This window comes from Oryx dammah, unplaced genomic scaffold, assembly GCF_014754425.2.
Source record: "Oryx dammah isolate SB20612 unplaced genomic scaffold, SCBI_Odam_1.1 HiC_scaffold_8, whole genome shotgun sequence".
Taxonomy (NCBI): domain Eukaryota; kingdom Metazoa; phylum Chordata; class Mammalia; order Artiodactyla; family Bovidae; genus Oryx; species Oryx dammah.
Window position 1 is genome coordinate 6,783,966 of NW_024070192.1, and position 19,526 is coordinate 6,803,491.

Sequence of the window (19,526 nt, forward strand, 5' to 3'; positions counted from 1 at the left end):
TGTAGGGACAGGCTCAGTTCCGGTGACGGTGAGAAAATCTCAAGAAGAAGGGCTTGGAGCTCCAGAAACGGGGGTGGCGTGGAGGAGAGACTCTGGGTAAGAAACACAAAAGGAGGACTTCCCCGGTAGTGCAGCGGTTAAGACTCTGGGTCCCCATTGCAGGGGGCACAAATTCAATCCCTGGTCAGGGAAGTTCCACCTGCCTTGCAGTGCAGCTAAAAAAAAAGAGAGAGAGAGTGAGGGGGCTGGAGTGGAGGGGAGGCTGGGGTACTAGGTACCCCAACATTAGGTCTCCAGCTATGGTCAGTCCTGGGAGAGACTTGGCCCCTCAGATTTAAGTTTAGGAGGATCTTTGGGGGATATAGCAAGCTTGGTGGCATGGCCCAGGCCTCTGGGACCAGCTGACAAGTTGATACAGGCCCTGGCAGAGGAGGGCAAGCAGGCAGAGGAGGGTGACAGGCAGAAGGTAGAAATGGAACAGAGCTGGTGGAGTAGTGGAGGGGCTTGCAAACAGGAAGGTGCCCAGGGGCCCAGTGCCAGCAGCGTCCAGAAGAGCCTGGATGGATTGTCCCCACTAAACCAGCAGAGGGCACTCTGTCCATGTCAAGGAGACCTCAGGGTCACGGGCACAGGCCAAGACCCAGAGAGGGGTGCAGAGGGACCAGCATCCCATCCTGGAGCTTCTAAAAGATTAAAATATTTTTAGAGACTTCCCTGGCGGTCCAGTGGTTAAGACTCCCAAAGCAGGGGGCATGGGTTTGATCCCTGGTTGGAGAACTAAGATCCCCCATGGAGCATAGTGTGGCCTTATATATATATATATATATATATATTATATATATATATATTATATTTATATATATATATATTTTAAAGGATCCTAAGATCCTGGAATGAGGGACTGACTTGGGGTGGGCAATACTCCATTCCTTCACCAAGCCAATAAGGTAGTATCTGAACAGTACTTAGAACTTCCTCCACACATGGTGACCATTATTGTTATATTCTATGCTACACCCTGTGTTAAGGGCTGGGGCAATGTTGATCAACTGGGCAAGAAAGTTCCCTAAGGCTCAGGGAAATTAGTGTGGGAGACACACAACACTCGTCAGGATTAGGGCCTCAACATGGGAGGTCTGGGAGGCCTTCCTGGAGGAAGGGGCTTCTAAGCTGACACGTGCAAGTCAACCAAGGGCTGACCACGTTTTTTGTTATTTGAAAAAAAAAGATCATCAGGACAGAGTATTTCAGGGAATGGAATAACCGGGCAGATCTCAGGCGGGGTTGGCAGATCAGCAGTAGAACATGGTGGTTGTTATTCTTAGTGATGTGTGGCAATTGCGTTATTCAATACTAATTGTTTAGTCACTAAGTTGTGTCCACCTCTTTGCGACCCCATAGACTGTAGCCCGCCAGGCTTTTCTGTCCATGGGATTCTCCAGGCAAGAATACTGGAGTGGGTTGCCATTTCCTTCTCCAGGGGATCTTCCTGACCCAGGAATGCAACTCACGTCTCTTGCACTAGCAGGCGGATTCTTTACCACTGCGCCACCAGGGAACCCAACTACTGACTACTTAGAATTAATTCCTAAAGGTTTATGACTCTGAGCAGCTGCCTCCCTCTCTCTTTGAGCAGATGCCTCAGTTTGCTTCTCTGAGTCCCTGGTCACCCACTCCTCATTTTACAGCTGTGATATGCTCTAACAAAACCGGGCCCGGTGACCAGGCTGCACCCTCAGAGCAACCCTTGGGGCAAAGTCACAGAGGAAGGCTGCAAGGGTGACCTGTGGGAGTCACAGACCCTAGTTCTGAGCTCTGCAGCCAGTGACTATGCCCCGACCTGATGGGAGCTTTATTCTGAAGAAGTACCCAGAGTCTGGGATGGAGGAGGGGGTTTGCCCACAGCTCTCTGAGTCTCATCTTGTTGAGCAGAGGTCGAAGATTAGAGTGGGGCTCCCCAGAGGACAGTGGGGTCCTGGGAAACCTAGTTTGATTTTTCCAGAGAGGGTAAGAGCCTCCAGGAAGTCTCTGGGCATTGAGTCCCTAAGTAGGGCCAGAGTACCCACAAATGGGGTGGAGGGCTACACCCAGCCTATTCTGAGTACCCAGGGCAGGTATAGTCAAGTTCCAGGTTTCGGGTGAGATTCCTGGGACAGGGTGCCAAGTGAGAGTCCTCGACTTTGTGCAGAAAACAAGCCATAGGAAAGCAGAAGCGAGCTTATTTAGAGAAATACGCGTTCCAGAGACAGAGGTTCCTCTCGGAAGGTGAGAGTGGTTCTGGTATACGGGTTGTTCATTTTTATAGGTTGGTGATTTCTAACAAGTAGGAGGATTATTCCAACTCTTTTGGGGTAGAGGCGGGGATTTCCAGGAATTGGGCCACCACCCATTATTTTGGTCAGCCTTGGAACTATCTTGACACCTGTGTCATTTAGCGTATGCTAACCTGTTACAATGAGCACATACTGAGGCTCAAAGTCTATGAGAAGTTGAATCTTCCCTATCTCGGCCCTGCCGGGTTCTAAGTAGTTTTTTTGTATTCTCAATAGCTGCATCATCATTTGTGCGTGTGTGTATGTGCTACTTGGAATGATTGTGGCCTGCCCCCCTACCCTCCTGTCTCACTGCCACCCAGTACTGGGCCAGGCTGAGATAAGGGGTATCCAGATGGTGTAGACCCAGTGTGACCCTCTTTTGTCCCCCACACAGGACCTCTCAAAGCCTGAGACCATCCCTTTGGGACCATGGGATAAACCTTAATCCCCTCCTCCCAAGGTTTGTATCTAGGGAACCTCAGACTAGGATGAATATCCCCCAAGTAAGAGGCAATCCCAGCACTGTGACTGTTGCCAAGTAAAGGAACCACAGGCACAGATGTCTAAGATATGACTCACAACTCGATACAGTATCTCTTACCTCACTCACCCAGAAGTTAAGCTATCCCAGTGGGTGGGAAGCGGTATCTCATTGAGGGTTTGGTTTGCATTTCCCCTGATGAATAATAATGTTGAGTATTTTTTCAATGGGCTTGTTGGCCATTCACATATCTTCTTTGGAGAAATATCTATTCATATATTTCACCCATTTTTAATGAAATTATTTGTCTTTTTACTGTTTGTAAAAAGTATTTGTAAAAATTGTTTGTCTTTTTAAGGTTGAGTTGTGAGAGTTCTTTATACATTCTCAATGCAGGTCCCTTATCAAATATATGATTTACAAATATTTTCTCCCATTCTGAGAGTTATCTCTTCACTTTCCTGATGGTGTCCTTTAGTGCACAAAGGTTTTTAGCTTTTGGGCTGCACCACGCAGCATGCGGAGATCTTAGTTCCTTGACCAGGGATCGAACCCATGGCTCCTACAGTGGAAGCACAGAGTCTTAGACTGTCAGAGAAGTCCAAACCTTTTTTTTTTTCCCTTTGTCACTTCTGCTTTTGCTGTAGTGTCAAAGAAGAACCCATTGCCTGACCCAAGGTCATGAAGAGTTGCTGCTATGCTTCCTTCTAAGAATTTTTATAGTTTCAGTGTTGTGTTTTGTTCTTTAAACGGTATGAGGTAGCAATCCAACCAAATTCTTTTACATGCAGCTATATATTCTTCCCACCCTATACTGTCTCAGCACTCTGACGGAAAATTAACTGACTGTAAATGTAAGGGCTTATTCTCAATTCTATTTCACTGATCTATACATCTATCCAGTAGTACCACACTAACTATACATTTTAAATAATACATATCAAGGCTTGGCTAGGTGGGAGAGAAGCACGAGCAGAGGAAGTGGGGGCCCTCTGACCCGCTCCCAGGGCTGAGGGGGTCCACCCTCTTCTCTGCTCCTCGACAGCTGCCTGCCCAGCCTCCTCTGGATGTGGCCTTCAAAGCTCTAGGTTTTCACTGGGAGGAAGCTAGAGCCTCCCAAGAAGGAACCCTGCACCCTGGCCGCCTACGCGACTGCCGCTGGGAGGTGCCGTCTCTTAGCCCACGCTTTCTGCTTTCCATTCCTGGGGCCCTGGAATCAGAGCGGGAAAATCAAGAAGCTCGATAGCGAGCAGGTGGGCTACGCCAATTACTTGTTAATTACGTACCTACGCGCCCGTAGGCGCCGGGAGCCGGGCCGGGGCTGCTGGAGTGGTCCGGGCCACTCGGAGGAGGGGGCGAGGTTGCAAGCATGGGGTGTCTCCCCGCCCTCGCCTCCCCGCTCCCCCGGGCCTGGTCCCGAGGCCTCCCGCCCGGCTCGAAGAGACGCGGAGGTGGTCCCGCCCACCCGCGCCCTGCGCCCGCCCCTCGGTCCCGGCTGCCGCCCGGCGTCCTGCCGCCTCCTCCGCGGGCGGGCCGGGCCGCAGGAAGCCGCTCGGCGGGAGTGGAGCCGCCCCTCCGCCGGGCCCGTGCGAGCCGGTGAGCAGGCTCCCCGGGCCCCCCCCCCCCACCACGGCCCCCGAGGTGTCTTCCCTCGCCGGGGTCCCCGTGGGCACCGTCGCGGACCCGCCCCGCCGGGGACCTCCGGGGCCCTTTTCCCGCCGGTTGGGGGTGAGGATCCTTGTCCGCGTCCTGCGGGCCGCTCCAGCCTGGGATGGCTGGGGACCCCCACGGCCTGGCGGGTGAGGGGACAGGTACCACCCAAGGCCTGGGCTGAAACCTCCCCGGGGGACGCCGCCTGGACGTCCCAGAAGCCCCACCCAGAGGAGATCCGCCGTGAGGGGGAGGGTGGGAAGCAAGCCCTGTGGAAACTGATCCGGACGGCAGGGAATATGCCAGGGTGGCAAGAGGTCATGAGGTTTCTGCTGCCTCGCCCATCCCCCTTCCAGGCCGTGGTCAACCGGAGCCCCTGTCTGGATGGTGGGGGCACCTCTGGAGGCAGAGAAGGGAGGAGGGTGACCGGCTCCAGCTGGCCCACCTCTGGAACCGCCTTCTTCCTTCCCGGGGCTCCTACCAGGTCCAGGAATTTGAGGGCTTGTCCACCCCAAGCTCAGGCTGCTCCCCTCTCTGGCAGGAATCTCACTCCTGCCTGTCCTCTGTCCTGGGCTTCAGGCCTGGCATCTTGCCTGGTGTGGAGCCTGGGGAGGGAGGGGGTCTCCAGGGTCTGGCCATCCTTCCGCTGTTGGTAAAGTTGATGGTTCCTTGTTTTCCTCTCACCAGCTCTTCCGCCAGAAGAGAGCAGAGGTCCAGGGGGAGGCCTTTGCACACCAGGACCCTAACCCCAGACCCCTGCGTGAGAGCGTCACTGCCCTTTTTCGCCTGTACCTGCAAGCTCGGGGGGGCTGGGGGTGGATTCTGAGGGCCTGGCCAGTCTCCTCGCGTAAGACGGGAAGCCCTAAAAAACAGAGCAGGCAGTGTGTGTCATGGGAGAAGGACAGGAGATGTCATCTGAACTTCCGTCCACACAGCCAGCTTTGGGTCACCTGGGCATGAAGACGGTTGTTCTCTCTGGGCAGCAGGTCCCTAAGGACTGAGGTCAGCAGCTCCCGTGGCAAGCTGCTCACCTCCAGTCCCGGAAAGTGAGAGTGAAGCGTCTCCAGCCCTGTCTCCTTCCTTGTCCCAAATGCACGCCAGAGGGTGATCATGACTCCTGGTTCCAGGTACAAAGGGAAGACAGCTTCTCTGCCGGGGCAGAGGCGGAACCAGAGCCCACACTGCTGCTCTGTTCCTCTTGAGTCTTCTGGAATGGACCTGCCTGCCCGGAAACCAGCTCACCCTTGTTCCTGGGCTTGCCCGCCCCCCCGAGGAGCACAGGTGAGTCACACTGATATTACCTTTTGGGCTCAGGTGGAGGCCAGGTGGGCGGCTGTGAACAGGTCCCTCCCTGCTCATAGTGTAGAAGTGGGAGGAGAAATGCAGGTGACAGCGATAAGCACGGAAGGATCCACTCCAGTTTGGTGTGATGAAAACTACTATTAAGGAGAGAAGTACAGGAAGAAAGGGCCTTAGAGTTGGGGGTCAGCATAGCTTCCTGGAGATGCCGCTGGGGCTGACTCTTGAAGGACTGACTGGACTTCTCTCTGGCTGAGGATTTTGGAATCTCGGCAACCGAGTTCCCGAGGAGGGACCAGCTGGCTCGGGGACGGTTTGCTGGAGGACCAACAGAAGAAAAAAGCTCTGCGTGTGACCTGGGAGTTGTCTGGGGGCTGTATGGGAGGGCACAGCCTCCTTGGAGAAGGCCAAAGTCTGCAAGCCAGCTCCTAGAGAGAGGCCAGGGTAAAGAGAGAACAAATGAGCTTAGGGTTTCCTGGGCTCTGATTGTCCCCCGAGGCCTGGAGGGAGGAGAAACCAGCTCCACTGAAAGGTTCTGAGGGAAGGTAGGTGTAGGGTGAAGGTCAGAATTCTGGACAGAGTTCACTGGAGGGGAGGCTCAGAGGAGTAATTGCTGATAAGGGCACCAGAGGCCTCTGCATAGAGGGGCAGGAGGCAAGGGCAATGGAGAGGGGACCAGAGCCGGGCAGGGGGTTGGGGGCCCCCACGTGTCTCCTCTCCCGTCTTCCTTCTCCCTGCCACCTCTGGTCAGAGACAGAGTGCTCCTTGGAAGGGGCGTTGGGGGGTGGGGTACTGGGGGTGGGGCACCGTGGTGAGGGACCAGCCGGAGGGAAGGCTGATGGCCCTTCTGGGAGGAAAGTGGAAAGTGGCAGGTCCAGGAAGATGGAGGGGCCGGGGTGTGTGGAGGAGGGGTGAGCGGAGCAGGGTGGGGAGAGTTGACATTCGCAGGCGGGATCAGGTGGCATCTGTGGCCTTTCTACTTGCTGAGGGAACAGAAATCCTGGTAGGAGTGAGAGCCAGTTTGCTGGAGGAAGATCTGAGGTTTGCCCCCAAGCTTGGGGCTGAGCCAGGAGAATCGGGGCTGGGGGATCTCTAGGGCCTGTGTGACATGCAGGAGCCAGGAGGGCAGGAGGTATTCCTAGCCCACACGCAGGACTCAAGGTCACGCACACACACTCACACTCACTCACTCACTCACTCTCCCAGGCTAGGATGAATGGGCTACTCACCATGGCAGGGCCTCTGGGGGTCCTCTGGGGAGGGAAGAGGCCTGTGCTGGAGAAGGTTAGGGGTTGGAGCCCAGGAAGGAGGCAGTTAGGCTGGATCCAGCTTGGGTGCTGTGTTGAAGCTCCAGGGCCTGGGGGGAAGGTGTGGGGTGCTGGGCTGGGCAGGAAGAGGTGTTTCCTATTTCTGATAGTTTCCTGAGTTTCCGTGGATCTTAAGAGTCGGGCTCGACTGAGCGACTTCACCTTCACCTTCAGGGCCTGGGGCAGAAAGGAGGGAGGCTGTGGGAACTGGAGCTCCCGGGATGGCTGGTTTCACGGAGACTGCTCTGCTCCCCCTGCCTGGCGTGGGTGAGGTTGGGGCCCCTGCGGGCCAGGGAGCAGGGGGAGAGGCAGGATGGAGGGGACTAGAAAAGGGCTTTGCATTTGGGAAGGGGGCTGGGTGTCAAGGCCTGGATAAGGCAGCTTCTATGATGGGGGCAGTGACCCTGGTGGTGGCGAGGAACCAAGGTGGGACTGAGCCAAGGCTGTGGGGGGTGCGTTTGTCTGCATAGCACGCGGCCCTGTTTGTGTGTCCGTTTGTCTGCAGCACGTGTCTGTCTGTCTCTGGGCTTGCCTGAGTGTGTCTGGGGGTGTGCTGCTGCATGCGTGTGTGTCTGAGCATCTGTGTCTCTGTGTGTGTCTATGCACTCTTGAACGCGTGACTGTGTGTGTCCCTGTGTCTCTGGGTTTTTCTCTGTGTAAGTGTGGGTCTGCGTGTAACTCTGTGTGCCTGGTGATCCCGTGTGTTTCTCTCTGCCTGTCTGTGTGGTGTGTGTCTGCCCATCTGTGTGAATGGGTATCTTTCTACGCATCCCTGTGTGACTGTGTGTGCACGGGTGTTATGTCTGTCTGTATTCTTCGTATGTGCGTGTGCACCTTTCTGTGTATTCATGTGACTGTGCGTTGTACGTGTTGCAAGTTATGTTTTATGCGTGTTACCTGTGGTGTGTGTGTGGGGTGTGTCTACGTGCACTGTATGTGTGGGGGGTGTGTGTGTGTGGTGTGCTCAGAGAAGCCCGCACGGGGACAGGCCTCTCTCTGGGGGCTGTGAGCTCCGCACTCGGGCGCTGCGGTGTGGCGCGCTTTGTGCAGCGGCTGCCCGCTCGGCGGCCCCCGCCCACTGGCTCCCCGGCTGTCACCGCGGCTCTGACAGCGAGCCTGGCTGTGCCCGGGGTGCTGGAAGCAGGAAGGCTGGTTGGGACGTTGGAGAGGTGTCACTGTGCGCCTGTGGCCCTGGGACTGAGCGGCTCCAGACGTCTACCGGCAGTTCTGGCGGGCGCGAAGCCACGGCGGGGCCAGGCAGTCCCACCTGCTGACCCCTAGATGACGGCACAGCTAGAAAGCGTTCCGCCCGCCTGCCTGGGCCCACAATGGTTCACCTGCTGGCCCCTCCTGTCCCTCCTGCCAGGCTGGCTCTGAGAAGTAGGGGAAAGGCGATGCCAAGGCCAGCGCGTGGGCCTCTGGCCACCTCCCAGGGGGTGGCGTCCCTCTGCCATACCCGGTGCCGGGCAAGAGGAAGGGATGGGTCCAGCCGCCCAGGGGCGGCGGCAGAGGGGCCGGGGCCAGCCGGCAGCTCCCTTCTGTCCCTTCCTCAGGCGACCCGGGCAGCGGTTAGGCTGTGTCTACAGCACTCGTAGCCGAGGATGCCCCAGGCCTTGGAGCGCTCCGAGGGCTGCTGGGCCTGGGTGGTGCTGCTGGCCTCCGTGGTGACGCAGGGCCTCACCCTGGGCTTCCCCACGTGCATCGGCATCTTCTTCACCGAACTGCAGCGTGAGTTCCAGGCCAGCAACAGCGAGACTTCCTGGTTCCCCTCCATCCTGACAGCCATGCTTCATGCAGGGGGTGAGCAGGGCTGGGAGGGACCGGGCGTGGGCTGGGGTGTGGGGAGGGATGAGAAGGAGCTCGGGGGGAAGGGAGGAAGCCACAACCTCTCCGGCTTCCTGGGTCCCTCTCTCTGGGGCCATAGATTTCTCCTGGTGCTGTGAATTCCTGGGATGTCATCTTGATTTCAGCAGGGCCAGTTCCCCGACCCAGGATCCTGTGGGGCTGGGCTGAGCTGGACTGGGCTGGGGAGGGGCACAGGGCAGAGAGGCCCCCAAGATGTAAAGCTGGTCCTCCTGATGAGCGTGGGAGGATCGAGCCAGACCATAAGAGTGCGGGAGCACGCACCACAGAACAGCGAGGCTTGCCGTGGGGTGATCTCTTGGAACCTCAGTTTTTCCCTCTGCCATTTGGGGGTAACAGCCAGCAGTCCCAGGCTGCCCACCTCCCACACAGGGTTGCAGAGAAGATCACAGAGTCCAGCCAGGTCTGAGAGCTCGGGCAGTAGAAACTGCCCTCATCGGGGCTTCAGGACAGGAAGCAGGGGTCTGGAGAAGGACCCCAGGAGCAAGAGGGGGGCAGAGCAAGAACCCCATCTCTCACCAGGAAGCAGAGGGCAGGGGAGATGGAGGGCAGTCCCCTCAGTTCCTGGTTGGCTTCTCCAGGGATGTGAAGGGCTCACCTTGACCCCAGGGAAAGAGAAGGGGCCCGGGTGGGTTCTCCACAATAGCCTTGGGCTCACAGGCCTGCCCCGCCCCCATTCCTGGGAGCTCTCCAGGGAGACACCATGGGCAGTGACCTCTGCCGGGGTCTTGACTTGACAGCCCGCCGGGCTCTCCTCACCCCTGTTTACCTGTCTCAGGTGATCCATCTCCCCGCCCTCCACCGGCACTGGGAGGGAAGTCAGACTGGGATAGAAGCCACCTTCACTGACATGACCCCTGAACCTGCTGCTTGGGGCATGGACTCGGGGCAAGGAGCAAGGCCAGGCCTGGCTCAGACTCCACAACCTTTCATCCAACAAGCACGGGCAGAAGTGTGAATCTCAGATGGTTCCTTTTCTGCAACCGGAGAGGGGTCTGGGCCAGGGACTAGGAACCGGGCATTCAGTGGGGACCCTGCTCCCCAGCCAGCTTTAGACTCACGCCCAGGAGGCATGCCAACATTCCGGTCAGCCCAGGACTCCTATAGGTCTGTCTTACATACACACGCACGCGCGCCTTTAGTCCATGCTCATTCAGAGTATTATGGAGATTTTTAACTTGCAAGTATCCTTGATCCTAAGTACCCCCAAAACCCACACATTTTAGAGATGAGAAGACAAGCCGGCACGGAGTATCCGAGGCCTTACACAAGCTGTAGAGTGAGTTTGGGGAAGAAACCGTGCCCATGCAGAGGGAGCATTTGCCTCTCAGTGCCCCACCCCAGCACCCTCTGCTATCTCAGCTAAGCTGGCACATGTCCCCCGCCCCACACACGATGACTCAGGGCTTTCCCCAATGTCACCTTTCCAAAGTCAGGTCAAAGTATGGGGGTGGGAAGGATGTGTGGGTCAGCGGTCATGTCCATTTCAAAGCTTCTCCTCTCCCTCTGTGGCTGCCTCTCCTTGATTACCTCCGAGGATGGGTCGCTCACTTCCTCTGTTACTCTCACACTCAGACTGGCTTACACCCACACACCCTCTCTCCACACCCAGCACCCAAACTCACATTGCGTGTGCACACACACTTTCTCTGTCCCTTTGGCTGTGCTCTGGGAGAGTTAACTCTGGAGAAACTCTATGGTATGTATTTGGGAGGGCGGGGTAGGGCGGGCCAGGGCAAGGTATTTGGCAAATGGGGCCCTCTGAGGTGTCAAGGAGCAGCCTGCCAGGACTGGCTCACTTCTACTCTGGGTCTGCACTGATGAGAAAGCAGCTCAGGGTAGAGGTGGGGGAGGACAGGCCCTCCTCCACCAGAAGCCAAACATCCAGCGATGCAAGACTTTGGTGGTGGCTGGAGGGGATGGGGGAGGGGAGAAGGTACCCCACACACTTTTCTCCAGAGGCTGGAGCAAGGGGGCGCAGCGTAGCCCAAGGCCCTGGGTTGCCCACCCTGAACAGGTTGAGGATGGTGGGAGGGCTGTGGCCAGTCCTCCTGAGGATGGGGGAGAGGGAAACGGGGACTGGAGGTACTCACTGTGATGTAGCCGCCCTGGGACTGTGGTCCGCTGAGACCAACCCCTGCGAGGGGCATCCACCCATGTCACGATTTCACCCAGATGGATGCGGCCTCTGGTCAGTGCAGTGAAGGGCCTTAGGCTGTACCTCGGAATCCTGGTCAGGGTCAAACTGAATATTTGCAGCACCTCACCTCACAGCTGCTCAGACATCACCCAGCCTGACCCCTCAGTCTCTGCAGGGGGAAATCAAGGCCTAGAAAGGGACTGGCCTTGCTCGGCCTGTAGCCAGTCTTTAGCAGGGTGGGTATCAGAACCCAGGCATGTGCGTTCCAGGGCTTCTGCTTTGTGCCTTTTTTTTTTTTTTTTAATTGAGGGCTTCCTCGGGTGGTTCAGTAAAAAATCCACCTGCCAGTGCAGGAGACGCAGCAGATCCAGGTTCAATCCCCGGGTCAGGAAGATCCCCTGGAGGAGGAAATGTTAGCCCACTCCAGTATTCTTGCCTGGAAAATCCCATGGACAGAGGAGCCTGGCGGACTACAGTTCATAGGTTGCAAAGAGTCAGACGTGGCTGAGTGACAGCACGCACGCATTTATTATTTATTGTTGGCTGTGCTGTCTTTGTTGCACTGCAGGCTTTTCTCTAGTCGTAGCCGAGTGGGGGCTCCTCTCTAGCTGCTGTGTGTGGGCTTCTCATCGCGGAGCACAGGCTCCGGGGTACATTGGCTTTGGTGGTTGAGGCTCCTGGGCTGTAGAGCACAAGTTCATTGCTCTGTAGTTGTGGTGCATAGGCTTCATTGCTCCACGGCACGTGGGATCTTCCCGGATCAGGGATCGAACCCGTGTTTCCTGCATTGGCAGGCGGATTCTCTACCACTGAGCCCCCCAGGGAAGCCTTTAAGCCACCTGCTAGTTGCTCCTGGAAGCCCCTCCCAAGCCTGTTCTCTCCCTCCTTCTGACCTCGTCATTCAGCTGTCACCTGCCACCTGCCCCCTCCCCACAGGCCCCCTGTGTAGTATCCTGGTGGGACGCTTTGGCTGCAGAGTGACGATGATGCTGGGCGGTGTGCTGGCCAGCCTGGGCATGGTGGCCGGCTCCTTCTGCCGCACCCTCGGCCAGCTGTACCTCACGGCAGGATTCATCACAGGTGACTGTCATTTCAGTTCGAGAGTTACTGGGTAGGTACTGGGTATGAGACTGAAAAGGGCCAGGCAAAGCTCCAAATCTTCTGGGGCTGCTCACAGCCACTTGAGGCAGAGGAACAATGAACAGATAAGTAATGAGGGTCAATCCTGACAAGTGCCCTAGAAGACAGGACTGCTGATGCCATAGTGTCCTTGTTCGGGTGAGGTTGGGCAGAGATTAGACAAGTTAAGAGGTGAAATAACTAAAACAGCCAGTGCAAAAGATACAGCAGGGTTGGAGGAGGTTGCTGCTTTTTTTTTTTTTTTGGCTGTGCCTGAGGCTTGTTGGATCTCGCTTACCGGACCAGGGATGGAACCCGTGCCCCCTGCAATGGAAGCATGGAGTCTTAACTCTGACCACCAGGGAAGTCCCAGCTTGCTGCTTTCAGCAGAGCTGTCAGGGAAGGCTTTGCAGAGGAGGTGACATTTGGCCAGAAGGAGGTGAGGCATCTGCCACCAGGCTCCCAGGGAAGAACATACCAGAAGGAGCAGCAAGACCAAAGGCCCAGGAATACTCTTGGAACACTGAGGACACAGATAGGGTAGAAGTGAAAGTGAAGGAGTCTTACTCTGCGACTCCGTGGACTGTATAGCCTATGAAATTCCCCAGGCCAGAATGCTGGGGTGGGCAACTGTTCCCTTCTCTAGGGGATCTTTCCAACCCAGGGATTGGACCCAGCTCTCAATGTGGGAGCAGATAGGGTCTCCCACATTGTGGGTGGATTCTTTACCAGCTGAGCCACCAGGGAAGCCCAATAGGGTAGAAGCCTGTGAACAAAGGTCAAGAAGGTGGGGGGTGGGGGCGGCATGGCTGCAGGGGAAAAAGGCAGATAGGGTTTAGTTCCTCAGAGGCTGTAGTGAGATGGGAAGCCCTGTGAGGGGTTTGGGCAGAGAGACATCATCCAGCCACTATTTGTGAAGAACTAGGTACTACCCTGGGGGCTTCCCAGGTGGTGCTAGCGGTAAAGAACCCACCTGTCAGTGCAGGAGACATAAGAGATGCGGGTTCCATCCTAGGGTGGGGAAGATGCCCTGGAGGAGAGCACAGCAACCCACTCCAGTATTCTCGCCTGGAGAATCCCATGGACAGAGGAGCCTGGTGGGCTACAGTCCATAGGGTCCCAAAGAATCGGACATGACTGAAGCAACTTAGCAAGCACGCATGCAGGCAGTACCCTAGCTGTGGTATTGTGAACACACCATAGGAGGTTAGGCTGGGAGCAACACAGCAGTTGTCATCACCCAGCCAGGAGGCAGCTACAACCTTAAACCAGGGTGGTATGATGGAGGCAAAGGGAAGGGGTCTCGCTCAGGATTGCACGTGAGGTACAGAGAAGGACACCACAGTGACCCAAGAGCCAAGGGTGATACCAAGGGTGGAATGGAAGAGTGGAGTGGCCGCTAACTACGATGGGTACTCTAGGGGAAGAGCAGGTTCAAGGGCGGGTGGGAAGCTCAGGTTTGGACACACCTGGTCTGGCCCTGAGCTGAAGTGGCCAGCTGGGGCGTCCTGAGAGCCCTGGTATTCCGGTCTTGAGATGAGGTTATCACCCTGCTGTCACTAAGGGAATGCGGGAAGAGGGATGATAAGGACGGGGGTCTGGGGCCCAGGACATGGACACTCCGGTGGTTCGCGGCCTGGGCAGGAAGAAGTGACAGAGAGGCAGAAGGAGAACCAGGAGAGTGGTTTCTTGACAAAGACAGTGAGAGAGTGCTCGAGGACGAGGAGGAGGAAAGAGGGGCCGTGAAGCCACTGATGGGTCAGATTGAGCGGACATCAGACTCCATCTGTGGCTTTGTAATGTGGAGGGCGGCAGCCTTGATAATTCTGGAGCAGAGTAAGGATGGAAGTCTGATTTGCTCAAAAGAGAACAACAGGGGAGTTAGTCGGGTGGCCTAGGACGATTCTGGGCTTTCACTGCCATGGCCTGAGTTGGCAGTCCCTCAAGCCATGCAATATGGCTGAAAAAAAGAACAGGAAGGAGGAAATTGAAGACAGTGGAGATAGGATTTCCAAGAAATTTTTATATAAGGGAGCAGAGACATGGTCCCTTATCCAGAAGAGACTGGGGTCAAGAGAGAGTTTTGTTTTCATGGAAGAAATCACAGTGGAGGAGAATGATCTATTAATAGTAGAGAGAAAATGGATGTGGCTGGGAGAGGGAAGTTGCTGGAGGGACGTGCCTTGAGCAGATAGGATGCAGGGAGGAAGTGGAGGGTCGCCCTTGTCTGGGAGCATGGACTGTCCATTGCCACCGATGGGAAGGAAAGTTGGTCAGCTGGGAGTGATGGGAGAGGGGTTGGGGTGCACAGAGGAAGGCTTGGGGTCCCCAAGAGTGAGGGAGAGTAGACGGTCGATGGAACTGCAGTGGCACCGTGGGAGGCCCGAGAGCCACTCTGAGGCCGGTGGTTGGGGCGCGGTGGTGAGCTTTCCTGTACATTCAGCTGTGCACAGAGTAGGTGGGGGCTGTGGCATTTGAGCTGTTAGGAGAGCAAGTTGGGGGGGAGGGTATTCCAGGTAGACAGAACGGCAGCTGCACACGTCCAGTAAGTGGGAGCTTGGTGTCCAGAGGAAGAGAAAGAAACCAATGGGGCTTTATCATGGCGAGTGGCCTGAGATGGCACCCAGAGGTGGCCAGAGGCCAGCCAGTGTAGAGCCTTCCAGAGCATAGTAAATACTTTGGCTTTTTTCCTCCTTGTGAAGGGAAGTCTCTGGAAGGTGTTAAGCAGGGGAGAGACTTCACCCGATTTAGGTGTTTGAACATCCCCTGGTGCCTTGCCCATGGGAACAGGTGTGCCCCCCGGCAGCCTTGGGAGGGGAGATGCTTCCAGGGAGGTGGTATGGTGGACTGATTCCTTCTGAAACTCCTGGGTGCCTAGAAGTGGGTCTGGGCTGGAACGGAAGGAAGACAGACCCGGGACGTGACCCCAGGGTCCCCACACCGGGTGCGCCCTGGAGCTAGCCCCCTCCTTCTCTCTCCGCAGGCCTGGGCATGTGTTTCAGCTTTCAGTCGAGCATCACCGTGCTGGGACTGTACTTCACCCGCTGGCGGGTGCTGGCCAACGCGCTGGCCTCGGCGGGTGTCTCCCTAGGCATCATGCTCTGGCCGCTGCTCTCCCGTTACCTCCTGGAGGACCTGGGCTGGCGAGGCACCTTCCTCATCTTCGGCGGGGTCCTTCTCCACTGCTGCGTCTGCGGGGCTGTCGTGAAGCCCGTGCCTGCCAGCGTGACCCCGGAGGCCAGAGAAGGCCTCCTCTCCCCTTCCAAGAGACCCGCGCGAGGCTGCCTGGCGGCATGTGGCCGGGCTATCCGGCGCCACCTGGCCTTCGACGTCCTGCGGGACAACGTGGGCTACCGCGTATACACGCTGGGGGTTGTCTGGATGATCATGGGTTTCCCGCTGCCCCACGTCTTCCTGGTCCCTTATGCCATTCGGCACGGGGTGGATGAACAAAAGGCGGCCCTGCTCATCTCCGTCATCGGCTTTAGCAACATCTTCCTGCGGCCCATGGCTGGGCTGGTGGCAGGCCGCCGGGAGTTTGCGGGCCACCGCAAGTACCTGTTCAGCCTGGCAACCCTGCTCAATGGGCTCACCAACCTGGTGTGTGTGGCGTCGGCCGACTTCCGGGTCCTGGTGGGCTATTGCCTGGCGTACAGCGTGTCCATGAGCGGCATCGGTGCCCTGCTTTTCCAGGTCCTCATGGACATCGTCCCCATGGGCCGGTTCTCCAGTGCCCTGGGGCTCTTCACCGTCCTGGAGAGCATCTCTATTCTCATCTCCCCGCCGCTGGCTGGTGAGGCCCTGGGAAGGGAGGGCAAGCAGAGGGTGGCCTGGGCGGGGTATGTGCTTGCCAGGCCGCTTCAGTCGTGTCCGACTCTTTGCGACTGCATGGACTGAAACCTGCCAGGCCCCTCTGTCGGTGGGATTTTCCCAGCAAGAATACTGGAGTGGGTTGCTATGCCCGTCTCCAGGGGATCTTCCCAACCCAGGGATCAAACCCTGGTCTCCCGCGTTGCGGGCAGATTCTTTACTATCTGAGCCACCAGGGAAACCCCTATTTGTGATTTTCTCGATCACCTCGGGGGACTGGCCACAGCCTGTTCCCCAGCTGGCGATTATGGTACAAACAGTCAAAAATAAGGCTTTTGGTACCAGACCTACCTCAGTTCTTTGTCTTCCCTTCTGTGCCTCTGTTCTCTTATCAGCAAAGTGGGGATGACAGTAGAACCTACCTCATAGGCTGGTTTGTGGGGATCACAGGTCATTCCACAAAGAGTTCAGTAGAGGGCCTGGCATGTGGTAGAAGCTATGTACGTGTTGGGTCTGCTGTTAACACCCTACTCCTCCAACTTCCTGCCTGAGGGCCCTCGGCAAGTCAAGTTCCTTCTGTGAGCCACAGTGTCATCTGCAAAACGCAGATGAGAACACCCACTGTAACTGTCCCTCCCCCTGTGCCAGTCACCGGGTGGGCAGGGCTGAACATGGAGCAATGGTCCCCACCACTCAGGGCTCAGCCTCTGGTGGAAGAGTCGAGGATTGGGGCAAAGAGGCAGCTTTGTGATCATGGTGGTGATTTCGTACTGGAAGGGAAGCAAACAGATACGGAAGTACAGACCCGCTGGAGTGGCCGTGCTGGAAGCTGAGTGTGTGACATTCAGAGTAAAGGCGGGGGGACGGTGTGGAGCCTGTGGTGCTGGGGGTGGGGTGGACAGCTGACAGGCAGTGTGCTTATCAGTCAGGTGACGGGGACTCCCCGCTCCGAGCGTGGCACTGGGCGTCCCAGTTTTCAAGGGAGTTCTCCAGGGTTGATGAGCTGGGAGAGCTGACGAGGGCCCAGGGCATGGCTGAGTAGATATCCCAAACGCCACTGGCCCTCGAGTCCTTGGCCACCTGCCACCGAGGGTGAAGGAACCATGCCCTGAAGTGCTCTTCCGGCCCGAGGACTGGCTGCCTGGGCCAGGGCTGGTTTGCTTCTCTTTTCTTTCATTCAACAAATACCTAACGAATGCCAGCGAGGTACCAGCCAGTGCTGGGGAGGCGGCAGGGACAGAACCCCAGCCCTCACAAAGCACACGGTTTAGGGAGTGCAGGGAGCCCATAGTCCCGGGCAGTGACTTGACTTGCTCTCTGTGCCCCCAGGGCTCCTCCTGGACACCACCAACGACTTCAGCTACGTTTTCTACATGTCAAGTTTCTTCCTCATCTCGGCTGCCCTCTTCATGGGCGGCAGTTTCTGTGTCCTGGGAAAGAAGGAGCGGCAGGGCCCATGGGCTGAGGCCAAAGGAGCCGTCCCAGAAGCTGCCCCGGAGCAGGACCTCACCGCTGAGGACACGGATGGTCCCGAGAAGCGGCTGCGTGTCGAGATCATGTACGTGACCAGCGTCTGAGCCCCAGGGTCACTCACCTGTGTGACCAGCTTCCGAGCCCTGAAGTCAGTGAGTCCTGCCTCAGCCTCAGCCTCAGCCCAGGAAGGGGACGTCTGGCTGCTTCGCCAGAGGCTGGGGTGAAGGACCATCCTGGCTCTGCAGGTCAGGACTCAACCAGGAGCTGGGACCTCAGAGGCTGGCTGCCAAACACTCAGGGTTCCTTCCAACAAGCAGAATCCAGGAGCAGGTCCTCCTAACTTTACCCTTGGGGACCAGAGCCCCTGGGGCCCAGGAAGGTGGGTCTGAGCCCAGCTCGGGTCTGTCGTGACCGGCTTGGCTCAGCTGCCTGCCTATTTGCTGCTGCTACAGCTCAAGACACTGGACCCTCAAGTCCAGCCTGGATGCCTCCCATGTGATCTCTATCCATCACCCTCCAGACAGTTCCGGAGAGCTGCTCACCCCTTCTCCGAGTCCCTCCTGCTCCCCCTTCTTCCCAGGTGGCCCAGCCCGTGCCCTAAGGCCTGCCCCCAGCACAGGTTGCCAGGCCCCATGCTGCCTGGAACCTTGGCAAGAGGGGCCTCGGGAGAGGAGTTGTGACAGGGGGCCAGGCGGAGGTGTGGACCCGGATGCAGGGCGTGGACAGATTAAATGTCGGGTGGGGGACCTGTGCAGAGAACTGGAGGGGAGCCCCTGGCTTGGGCCCTAGAATCACAAAAGGCTGAGAGACCCCTGCCCGCTCAGGGCCTGCTCAAGGGTCTCCTCCCTCCTTGGCCCCTCCCTGCATCTCAGCTGGAAGATTAGTGTTGGGTGCGGGGAGCCAGCCATCCCATGTGGGGAGGAAGGGTTGCTGGGCAGGGCCCCAAGACCTCTGTGAAATGGAGCTGCTTTCGCAACAGAAGCCCTTTCACTCCCCTCTCCTGTCATTCTTTTCTCCCTGCTGTGTCAGAGGCGTCAGCCCTGGGGTAAGGAGCTGGCTGGGCCACCCGCCAGGCCACCCCTGCTTCCTGTTGGCCTGTGCATCTGGCCTGCAGGTCAGAGCTCCCCCCGCACACACACTTTCTTTTTGCTGGTGCCTTCCCTGAGGTCATCATCACCTGGGAGCTGCCTGTCATCAGCCCAGGCTTGTCCCAACAGGGTACCAGCTGAGGGAATAGAAAAACTGTTTGTTTGAATTATACACACAAAAACATTTTCTGCAGCAGGTTATAAACCCTGTGAAGTAATGAAGCTGAAAAATTGGCTTGGAGTAAGTTTGCTCCCATTCGCCTTCAGGGCTACTCCCACCCTGGACCTTGTTTGTTGATTCAAGCTCAACCGGGTTTCAGCAAGAAAGTCTTATCAGGAGAGAACTGATTTTCTTTTTATGACCTGCTCCAGCCCTCCAGCACAAGTCCAACTGGCATGAGTAAGCACCCTTCTGAATATTGTCTTTTCCAGGACCCATGAGTGCCCCCTTATGGCAAAAAAAATGTAGTACAGAGGTGAGGCAAAGGGCTCTGAGCTGGCATGGAACCTGAATTGATGTTTGACTGCCACAATTTGCTGCCTTGACTCTGGGCACACAGAAAACAGAGAAGGTTGGCCTAGATAAGCTAAGGTCTCTTCCAGTCTGAAAAGTCTGATCCTAAAGACCCCCCACTGCCTCCCTGCGCCCCATCCTGTCTGCACTTGGTCACCATCCACAGCTTGTGCGCTGATACGCTGAAGGGAGAATGCACAGCTGGGCACATTTTATTATGTCCTGCCGCCTCCATCTTAACTGAGTGGATGAGGAGAGAGCTGGGGCTGGTGGGTGGGTGAATACTTTTTTTTGAAGCACTACATGCTTGGCATGTGGGATCTTGAAGTTCCCTGACTAGGACCAAGGAGCAAACCCATGCATACCCCTTACAATGGAAGTACGGAGTCTTAACCTCCAGGGAGGTCCTTAGATGACTCCTTTTTGGTGCTAGTAGCCACATGGCTTTGAAACATGCATCCCCTTTT

The 19,526-nt window shown here is 56.8% G+C and overlaps 2 protein-coding genes across 4 annotated transcripts in view; both read left to right on the forward strand.

Moving 5' to 3' along the window:
* The first annotated feature begins 53 nt into the window (after window positions 1-53).
* SLC16A5 (solute carrier family 16 member 5) lies at window positions 54-18,886 on the forward strand. Of its 3 annotated transcripts, XM_040244579.1 has the most exons (7): window positions 54-96; window positions 3,842-4,049; window positions 5,574-5,727; window positions 8,606-8,852; window positions 11,992-12,135; window positions 15,158-15,967; window positions 17,314-18,886. In XM_040244579.1, exons 4-7 carry the CDS (start codon window positions 8,654-8,656, stop codon window positions 17,559-17,561), a joined length of 1,401 nt encoding a protein of 466 aa, XP_040100513.1. In that variant the 5' UTR covers window positions 54-96; window positions 3,842-4,049; window positions 5,574-5,727; window positions 8,606-8,653; the 3' UTR covers window positions 17,562-18,886. The 3 variants fall into 3 exon arrangements, with proteins under 3 accessions (XP_040100513.1, XP_040100512.1, XP_040100511.1); XM_040244578.1 differs by lacking the exons at window positions 54-96; window positions 3,842-4,049 and adding an exon at window positions 4,323-4,392; XM_040244577.1 differs by lacking the exons at window positions 54-96; window positions 3,842-4,049; window positions 5,574-5,727; window positions 8,606-8,852 and adding an exon at window positions 9,799-10,614.
* ARMC7 (armadillo repeat containing 7) overlaps window positions 4,144-19,526 on the forward strand; it is a 32,666-nt gene continuing 17,283 nt past the window's right edge. Inside the window, exon 1 of the mRNA XM_040244638.1 lies at window positions 4,144-4,156. The gene's annotated coding sequence lies outside the window, so the exon portion shown is untranslated. The remainder of the gene's footprint in view (window positions 4,157-19,526) is intronic.